The sequence below is a fragment of the Belonocnema kinseyi genome, chromosome 7 (assembly GCF_010883055.1).
Source record: "Belonocnema kinseyi isolate 2016_QV_RU_SX_M_011 chromosome 7, B_treatae_v1, whole genome shotgun sequence".
NCBI classification, from domain to species: Eukaryota; Metazoa; Arthropoda; class Insecta; order Hymenoptera; family Cynipidae; genus Belonocnema; species Belonocnema kinseyi.
This window is the reverse complement of record NC_046663.1, coordinates 145501266-145511770: the sequence shown is the minus strand read 5'-3', so window position 1 is coordinate 145511770 and position 10505 is coordinate 145501266. Positions and strand designations below refer to the sequence as shown.

Sequence of the window (10505 nt, the reverse complement as noted above, 5' to 3'; positions counted from 1 at the left end):
GATGGCGGCTCAAGCAAAACTGATTCATATGCCTGAACATATGATATCATCTTCACTCTACCCATTAAATTCTTCACATACTAGAATTGTGGTTCTTGGACATGAGCTCAATCAATACAAAAAATTTACGGGAGACGACCTCGAAGAGCAGACTGGGACCTCTTTTCCGGTAACATCTTTGATATTAATACCTGGAAATCGTTTACAGAAAATTTTGACGAAATTGACAAATACTTTAGAACCTATGGTACAAATGGAGAAAGTCAACGTATAATGTTTGAGGATTATTCGATTCTTTTTACTACCGCCTACGGTGCAAAGGCTGCAGTTATAGATGAATATGAAGAAACTGAAGGTCAAAATAAGGAAAATGAGCTTCCTGGAAAGAGATTGTTAAAAGTTCAATAACGAATTTTATTGAATTCTCAAAAAGATAAATCTAGGATCTAAAATGCTGATAAGCATTCTGCTCGGCACAATGAAAACCGCAAATAATTTTTACCACTTTATATTTAAACAATTGTTGGTATAATAGAAGTACAAGTTGTTCCGAATGAACAAAATCAAACTGCGAAATCAAATTCGCGACGTAGGAAAATGCTTAAAAGCATTAAAAAAAACTTCTTTCTTCCATGAAAGACGCACTAACTCTCCCTCTCTCCACACGCAAAAACAACACCAAAACAACGCCTCTTGAGCCCCTTTAGGGTACTAATCTTTTCGCGCGCCATAATTTTAAATTCAAAAAATATTAAACCTTATCATTTACGCCCTTTTGGAGCCTTGCGGTTCAAATTTAGAAAATACTGAACAATATTTTTATAATAAGATACATTTATGTATCGTTGAATTGTGTATCTGTCTCAATAAGTAATAAAGCAGTTTAATATTCGGTCGTACATATGTACCTGACGCCGTACGAACAGTCACTTCACGAGCAAGACCATCTATACTTCTTTCAACATCAATTAAACGTTCCAAAGGCCATTTCGTGGGTGGTAAATTTTCATTTTTCACTAAAACTATTTGTCCGACTCAAATATTCTTTTTTCGAAGTTGCCATTTGTTACGTTGTTTTAAAGATAAAATATAATCTTGAGACCAGGTTTTCCAAAAAGTTTCAAGAATTTGTTGCCACAATTGCCATTTTGACAATCGATTTGATTTTAAATTTTCTAATAAAATTTCTGGTACTGCAATTAGTTCTCCACCAATTAAAAAATGTCCTGGTGTGAAAACTTTTAGATCCTCTGAATTATCTGATAGAGGGCACAATGGCCTTGAATTCAAAGATGCTTCTATCTGGCACAATAATGTAGTCAATTCTTCGAAAGAAGGAGTTTGAACTACGAGAACGCGTCGCAAGTGGTCTTTTACACTTCGCACGCCAGATTTCCAAATCCCACCAAAATGCGGCGCTGCGGGGGGAATGAAATCCCATCGAATCTTATCATGTAGCAAATACGCTCGTACTTCAGGTGTTTGTGTCTCTCTTTGGAAAGTTTCGTCAAGTTCGCGACTAGCACCTTGGAAATTCGTCCCTCGATCACTGTGAATCGTGTGAAGTATCCCTCGACAGGAGACGAAACGTTTAAGTGCAGCGAGAAATGCTTCAGTAGTATAATCAATGACTAATTCGATGTGAATGACTTGATTAGGAAAACAAACACAGCTATATAAGCTGAATGGGACTTGTATCCTCGAACCCGATGAATCATTACTTGGAACGGGCCTGCATAGTCGATACCAACGTGAGTAAAGGGTCCTGTAGGTCGCGTGATACAGCTTTTAGGCAAAGCACCCATTAATTGATTTGAAACATCCGCACGAATTCGAACACAAGGCATACATTGGTAGATGACGGATTTAACTGTTTGTCTTCCCCGGATAAGCCAAAAGTTTTGTCTTAGCAGACTCAAAGTCAATGGCGTTCCTCCGTGCAAACATTTCCTATGAAAATGTCGTATTAGCAAAGTTACTAAAGGATGTGCCTTGATAATAATTGGAAATTTTCGATTAAATTCCATTGCTGCGTTAGTTAATCTTCTTACAACGCGAAGGATTTTGTTTTCATCAAGGAACGGATTTAATGACAGCAATGGACTGTTGCGGTCTAATTCGATTTTTCTATCTAAGATTGAAATATCGTTAAAAAATAATTGAGACTGAATATACTTGAGCCAAATAGTTTCACTATCACTACAATATTTCACGATAGAGACATCATTTCCGATTTTCATTTGAAAGGGGGAGAATCCGGTTTTAATAGCCAAAAATTTGAGGACATACGCTAAAATACGCACAAGTTTCAGCCACGACAAGATTCGAGTTGATAGGTTTTCTAAGCAAAATTTAGGTTGTTCATATGCGAGATGAGTTTGCATTCGAAGACCCAAATCGGTTTCGAAGTTCCTAACGTTTCCCATCGAAGGCCAAAAATCTTCAGTTTGACTTAGCCACGTCGGACCATGCCACCAAAGATCATTTTCGACAAGTTTAGAAGCAAAAACACCACGAGAGGCATAATCGGCAGGACTACCCTTGGTCGGCACATGCTTCCAAATGCTAGACGGTGTTACCGCATAAATAGCAGCGACGCGATTAGCAACGAACATTTTCAAATCCGAAGGGTACTTATTTATCCAAGCTACAACGTTAGTTGAATCAGTCCAGCATATCGATCTTAGGTCTGAGAATTGCGAAGTATTTTTAATAGCTGAAATCAATTTAGCAAGAAGTAAAGCACCACAAAGTTCCAAGCGTGGAACTGTTTGTGTCTGCGATTTTATCGGTGCTACTCTAGTTCGACTTGATAATAAAACAACGCGAGTTTCTCCAGATTTGAAAGTCAAACGAATATAAACTACTGCGGTGTAAGCGACATTCGAAGCATCTGAGAACCCATGAAGTGTGTTGTCAATAACCTCTCTTCCTTGGCCTGTCCATCGCGGAATTGAAATTTTCTTCTATTGAATTAAATTCTCACGATATTCGTTCCAAAATTTCCAAAGATCTTCTGTTAAAATATCATCCCAAGAGATCGATTTAATCCAAAGCTTTTGCATAAAAATTTTAGCTAAAATCACTGCTGGTGATACCCAATCGAAGGGATGAAATAAATGAGCAATTAGAGACACAACTGTCCGTTTAGTTAATTGCGAGACTTCTGGTAGTTCTATTTTAAAGCGATAGTCATCCAAGATGGGATGCCAGACGATACCAAGAACCTTTAAAGAATCGTTTTCATCTAAGGGTTTTTCGACAGCTAAGCCATGTTCTAACGGATCAATATCCGCGAGTAGCGAGGGCGAGTTACTGGCCCATTTTCTCAACTAAAAATTACCCTTCTGAAGCAAATTTTTTACGTCCTCTCGAATTTCAATTATTTCAGCTTTTGAATCTGCTCCAAAAAGGCAATCATCAATATAAGTCTGATAGGTAATGACGATCGAGCCCTTAGGATGCTGAAGTCCCTCGTCTAGGACTAATTGCCGAAGGACCCGTAAATCGAGGAATGGAACAGCCGCTGTTCCATAAGTTACGGTATTTAAACGAAATTCCGTCGGTTCGGAGTTCAGTGTCGGAATCCAAAGAATTCTCTGATAGTCACGATCCTTTTCATTTATGAGAATCTGTCTATACATTTTTGCAATATCTGCAGCATAAACCAATTGGTAAGTTCGCCACTGCAAAAGAACTTCGGATACATTAGTTTGTAATTTGGGCCCAACATGCATGTGATCATTAAGCGATATAAAATTTGACGTTAGTCGAGACGCATTAAAAACACTTCGAACTGCCATAGTGCTACTAGACTCCCTGATTACTGGATGATGAGTTAAGTAGACTACTTGTGTCGGATCGAGTTCACGTGACCGGCTTGAAATTCCTGACATGTGGTTTAAACTTTCGTACTCATCCATAAACATTTTATATTGACAAAAAAATTCCAGAGAGTCGTTAAACCGTTTTAAAAGTGATAATAAGGACTTTTCAGCTATTTTTCGAGACGAACCGATATTAATCGGGGGTCCGGATTTAAATGGGTAACGAACAACATATTGGCCTTTGACAGTTCTAGTATGCGTTAACTTAAAATGCAATTCGCATTCCTCTTCAAATTTAGTTAAACCGAGATGGAAGGTACTTCTTCGAGCTTCTAAAATCGTTCCAAAGAACAGCCTAAATCACTTCTCGAAACACAGTGATGCACCAATGCCAAACGTAATTCTAAAAATGGCAAATCAGGGCGAAAACTATAATTCTTCCCCGAAAGAATCCAGCCGAATACTGTATTTTGAGCAACGGGCTCATCGAAACGACCCTTTCTAAGTCCTTCGAGTAGCACTGAACCATAGAGGTCAGCACCGATGATAACATGAATAGCCTGCGGACCTGTAACATCGTCATCAGCGAAATCGACATTTTGCAAATGTGCTTTTGATAAAACATCATTAGTATCCGCGGGTACATAATTCGTAAGATTATCCAAAATCAACGCGTTTGTAGAAAACAGTGGACCTTGACCCGATCGCGAACGAATTTTTATTGGAGCCATAAGACGTGTTTTACCAGTTGAAACATTTCCCAGTCGAAGAAGCTCAATTTTTTTAAAACATCTTGGACGAATTTACAAACCGTTAACCAATTCTTTGGTGACAAATGACCAAGTTGACCCTTGGTCCAAAAAAGCACGAACCGGGATCAAACGTCCAAAACTAGACGAAACAACTAGTTTCGCTGTTGCAAGTAAAACTTTAGTCGGTTTTATTCGATTCGATGCCGCATGATGCGATTGGACAACTGGAGTTGCGCTGTTTGACGCTGTAGGCGTATTTACATTTAAAGAATTCGAATTTGAGGCAGATTACCCTTTTTTCTCTATCTCATTTTGTTTAAAATGTAGTAATGCATGGTGTTTCAATTGACACTGAACGCAGGAGTTCGAGCTTTTACAATCAGTGACACGATGCCCTGCTGTAAAACAATTTAAACAAAGCCTTTTAGGTTTCATAAATTGAAATCGTTCTTTAACAGATTTCTTCTTGAATTCTGGACACAAGAACAATTTATGCGCTGCCGTACAGAGAGGGCGACTGGTTTTATTTGAAACATCATGAGATCTTATAGTATCAGATTCGGACTTTATTTCATCTTCTTTTTGAATCGCTTCAAATGCTCGAATTCGTGTATCCAAGAATGTTAAAATTTTTGAAAAATGCGGATATTCTATCGTATTACCTAATTGCAATTCCCAAGCTAATTGCGTTTTGTTATCTAGCTTCTGAGAAAAGTAAAAAACTAATATGTCACTAACACCATTGGACCCAGCGTCTTCTGGCGGAAAAGCAATTTGAGACTTGATTCGACCTAAGTTTTCTATGCTGCGACCTTTTCAATCACATGATTTCACATTGCTTTTAATGCACTGAAAGAATCGCTTTTCATCGCGGGAATTGAAAGAAGTGATTTTAATTCTGCATTAATCAGAGCGCGAGGATTTTCATACCTTCTTTCCAACTGATCCCATGCTGATTCAAAATTATTTTTAGTTAACGGAATGTTTTTAACTAGAGAAAGGGCTTCTCCATCAACCGACGATTTAAAAAAATGTAGTCTTTGAAGATTGTCCAACGCGGAATTCTTGATAATCAGTGAAATAAAATAATCGCGAAATGTTGCCCAGTCTGTTGGCTTACCTGAAAATTTCAGAAGTTTAATCTTTGGTAACGATGTTATCTTCTGTTGTAGAGTGCCGACAGAATTTCCAGTATTTCTTTGAAAAAACTCCGAAGTTCTTTGTGAACGATTTTCTTCCTGAAGTATTTGTAATTTGGTCATAACTACGTCGTTAATCTCAAGAAAAATCTCCTCCGAAGCTTCAAATTCTTCTTTTACGAAATATTCATTTTCTTCATTGGCTGGAAAATTTGCGTCTGTGTTACTATACATAATTGCCATACTTGCCCGGCAATTTGCAAACGATTTTGCAGGATCTTTGAATTGAGGCTTTCATCATTCAAGCGTTGCTTCAATGAATTATATTGTCGAGTCAAAGTTGTGAATAGTGATTGTTGCACCAGTCATTTACCATTCCAATCTTTGATAAATAACACCGACTGTATAAAGTAAGAGTTCAAAAAAAAATAACGAAGAAATTCTTAGACTCAATCAATGTTTTAAAGTTAACGTCACAATAGCACTCTGCGATTGCACAACACTGTGTCACATTCGAAACTACTCAGCGCCAAAACAACCAACCGCTTTGTCAAGTTCCAGTAGTGAGACGTAATTTCCAGAAATTATTATCAACCCACTACCAAATCCGATATGCCGACAGATCCTGGCATGATCGCCAAATGTTAAAAGTTCAATAACGAATTTTATTGAATTCTCAAAAAGATAAATCCAGGATCTAAAACGCTGATAAGCATTCTGCTCGGCACAATGAAAACCACAAATATTTTTTACCACTTTATTTCTAAACAATTGTTGGTATAATCGAAGTACAAGTTGTTTCGAATGAACAACATCAAACTGCGAAATCGAATTCTCGACGAAGGAAAATGCTTAAAAGCATTGAAAGAAACTTCTTTCTTCCATGAAATACGCGCTAACTCTCCCTCTCTCCAGATGCACACACCACATCAAAACAGTGCCTCTTGATCCCCTTTACAGTACTAATCTTTTTACGCGCAATAATTTTAATTTCAAAAAGTATTAAACCTTAACAGAAATCCAAGCACTTCTGGCCGTTAGTTGCTATCGACTACTTGAGATGGTTTTACCAGTAGTAAATTACTGTGCTGAGTTATTGATCGCAAGAATAATATTTCAGTATGAACGGCAGCAAATTAGCGCACATGATTCATATCTATTTATGGCCGAAATACAGGAAGATGATGAATTTAAAAATATTTTGTTGGGTATTAAAAAAGATATATTTCAAAGACATAAAGAGCTTGTAAGTAAACAATGTATAGCACTTTTAATTCATGAAATGTTTGCCAGAAATGCATCTAGTATTGTAGAGATTGCACGCAATGAATGCTATCTATTATCGCTTTCAAATATTTTTCTGTATTTGATTATATATTTTATCATGAATAATAATAATATATAATAATATAAATATTATTTATTTCCTCATCCTTAATATTAATTTTATAGTTACTCTTATGCTCATTAATTTTGACCACAGAAAACATTTTTTAGTAGAACTAAGGTGTCATAGACTGGCAGATGTTACAAATAAGAGAGAGATAGAGGGAGAGAGATGTACGCAAAAGGTTAACGGATAATTTTTGGAGATTATTTGATTTTTTAACTAACGTCCACGGCACAAAGGCTGTAGTCGTAGATGGACGTGAAGAAACTGGAGATCAAAATAATAAAAATGAGCTTCCTGTGAAGAAATCCAATCATATAAAAAACGATGTGGATCGCTGTTATTTCTGGAGATCAAGCTATAAAAATACTTGAAGAAGTGGATACATGCCGAAAGGAATAGTTAGAAGCATAGGCAACGGTCATGAAATTAGAAAGGGCCTAATCGTATGCTTTCTTACGCGAGCTCTGCGAATGTTGCCAAGGGAGGGAAGGGCGAACGACAATGCTGGTCTCAGAAGCATGGAGATTGAGTGAGAGAAGGAAACCAGTTTGTTATTGCTTTCACAATATAGACATTTGGTCCAAAGATGTCGAGTACCCCGCGCTCGGTGTATTCGTCCCGTTACACCATGCTTAGTCCCTTTTTATTTCTATGCCCATATGTTTAGAAGAAGTACAGGATATTTTTTGAAGGGTTAGTACACAAAACATAATTAAGACTAGGCTTGTATTAGAATTAGAAATTTTAATTACTGATCGTAACAATGCGATATTTTGAATCTGGAGAGTTACGTCGGACGTTTGTTTAGGGGTTGTTTTCGACTGTTGATTTCCGGGAGGTTGTGGCACTGTTGGTCCTGGTAATGACAGTTGAGACCTTGTATGTGAGTTAATCTGGATACAGCGAGTCCAACAATTTTCTAAATTTTTGATACCGTCCGAAAAGTACTCGATCGGAAGGTCTCCAAAATACGCCTCAGTTTCAGCTTGAGCTCCTCATTTGAGTAAAAACGCTTACCGGTGAGCCATCTCTTCAGGTTAGGGAACAACTAATAGTCGCTGGGGGGCAGGTCTGGTGAATACGATGGCTGAGGAACCAATTCGAAGCCGATTTCATGCAATTTTGCTTGTGTAACTAAGCATGAATGAACAGGCGCATTGTCGTGATGATAAAGCGGTTTTTCCTTCTTCAAATGCGGTCGTTTTTCGGCGATTTCGGTAAACCACTTATAAATCGTTCCAATCGACGGTGCAGAATCCGGGTAATACTTATCCCGCTTGGCCTTGGTCTCGGATATCGTTTTCTTGCGAAGATAAATGGCTGAAGTTTTGACAGGCGTCATTTGAAGGATCAAGCTCGACGAAAATGGTTCCCATTAGTGAATACTAATGCGTTGCAACTCCCTTATAAGGTCTCGATACCTCTCTTTCTTTTCATTCTCCTTGGCTATGATATTTTTGTCAGCCGGAGCCGAAAATTCGATAACGAACATGGTTCGCTTCTTGAAGTCAAGAAGAACCATGTCAGGCCTCGAGTGAGCAACAGAAACAATTGTCGAGAATATAAAATTCCAGTATATGCGTTACTTCCCATTCTCGACAATTGACTCGATTTCCCTAGGAGCATTTAGAGGAGCGATATTAAGGTTAATACCGTAAGAGTGACAGAGATGGTAATAAAGCACTCTTAGTGCCGCATTGTGCCTTTGAATGTAGGTCGTTTCCGCGTGAGATGGACAACTAGATAGTATGTGAGCTAAATGCTCGGCGTGTGCATGGTACGCCCTGCAGCTATCATCAGGAATGTCTTCGCTCAAAATGTAGCGACGGTATGTTAAGGTGAAAATGACACCGTCTTGGTATGCCAAAATGAAACCCTGCGTACCACACTTAAATCCGGGCGATTTAAAAAAAGCAAACGTTAGCTCACAAGACATTGACTGATCCTTCACATTTCTGTGGAAGATACCGTGCAACCTTTTATCGAAGAGCTGTGAAGGATCACATTTATGTGGAAGATGCCGTGCATCCTCTTATCGAGGATCTCACATAGCTCCTTGAAGCTATTTATATTTTCTGAGTCTCCGTCCAGTCTATGCTGCACTTCGTAGACTTTTCTTAAAAATACTTCGACTTCCTCTGATTTGGGTGGGTGTTCGACAGTAACTGGAGGGTCTTGGAAGAGTCGAGATGGGTCAGAGAGAAACTGTTGATTTTCTCTGACCCACCTCTCCCTCCGCTCTAGACTTCTCTTAGCGTCAGATAGTAACCGTATTCTCTCAACAATATGCTGCCTGATGGTCAGCAGCTTTGACTTGTTAAGTGTGTGATAACGGGTCCGAAGTTCGTGCGCTTACTTTCGAACCTTGGCGGTAAAATTCCTGCCAGATGTGATATAGTCAATCACACACTGAATGCGGGACGCGTACTGTCTTCCTCAGCCTATCATTATGGCAAGTTGATGCATTTGTCTTTTGGTCTTATGATCAACCGTTGGTTTTGTTTTACGGTTCGCATCGGCCAAAGCTCTCGCTGCATTATACACACAAAAATTGATAGCCCAGAGGTCGGATTCTCCGGAAAAATGTCCACGAAGCTCGTCATCCATTTCAGCCAGATCTTTAGGCTTGAGAGAAACCTTGGTGTTGATGTTTCTCCGGGTCATGAAGCATCCCTCTTTCTCTATTGGATGTCTGCCCGCGGTTGGGCTTAGTGCTGCCTCTCTTTCTCTGTTGCCGGCTTGTTCTAGCTATGGTAGAGTAGGCGTTCCGCTTACATAACCCCTTTTTCGGAGTAGTTCAGCATGGTTTCGCAGACGTTTCTGCGAAAAGTGCAATAGCTCCGGGTATTTCTCGCACCACAGAGCATGCAGCTGTGCCATGTAACCCCGTTCAGGAGCCACAGTCGCATCGTAGCACTCTAGAAATTCGTGATTCAGTCGCTCCGTCCACCCAAAGGTCGCGAAATACCGTCGATCTATCGCATTGAATCCATTTTCATTGGCTCCCCCAGCTCTAGATTGGTCGGCATTGTTGGCCGACCCATTGTCGGGAGCCCTGCGCGTTCTGTTGTGTTGAACCGCACTTACTACAACTATGTTTGGTATTGTCATTGTTGTTCCCACGAGAAGCTAGGGAAAGGGTTTCGTCCATCCTTGTAGAGCCCCGCATGCAAGGATAAGGCTGCGTACTCTGAGAGGTCGGCCGGTATCCCAGAGGCAGCGTTCTAGACACCTCACCCAGGTGCCATTCAGCTTTCGGCACGGTTTTCACACCTCCATTTGGGGGTTAATTCCTTCGGGACCACCCCTGGACAATTGTCCGCGACTGCCTACTTATTTTTGTAACCATATTCAGTAGAAACCCTTGGTACAGGGACCCTCTATCCGCAACCCG

At 39.5% G+C, this 10505-nt stretch overlaps 1 protein-coding gene across 1 annotated transcript; it reads right to left on the bottom strand.

Moving 5' to 3' along the window:
* Positions 1-1035: 1035 nt before the first annotated feature.
* LOC117176709 lies at positions 1036-3929 on the bottom strand. Its single transcript, XM_033366965.1, has 4 exons — positions 3344-3929; positions 2987-3277; positions 1733-2893; positions 1036-1631 (listed from the first exon to the last, which is right to left on the bottom strand). The coding sequence occupies exons 1-4, from the start codon at positions 3927-3929 to the stop codon at positions 1036-1038; spliced, it is 2634 nt and encodes an 877-aa protein (XP_033222856.1).
* Positions 3930-10505: the final 6576 nt, after the last annotated feature.

Coding starts and splice junctions, on each gene's coding strand:
- LOC117176709 (XM_033366965.1), bottom strand. CDS start 3,929: ATGTTTATGGATGAGTACGAAAGTTTAAACCACATGTCAGGAATTTCA. Junction 2,894..2,986: donor GAAATTTTGGAACGAATATC/GTGAGAATTTAA, acceptor ATGGGTTCTCAG/ATGCTTCGAATGTCGCTTAC. Junction 1,632..1,732: donor CGTTGGTATCGACTATGCAG/GCCCGTTCCAAG, acceptor ACATCGAATTAG/TCATTGATTATACTACTGAA.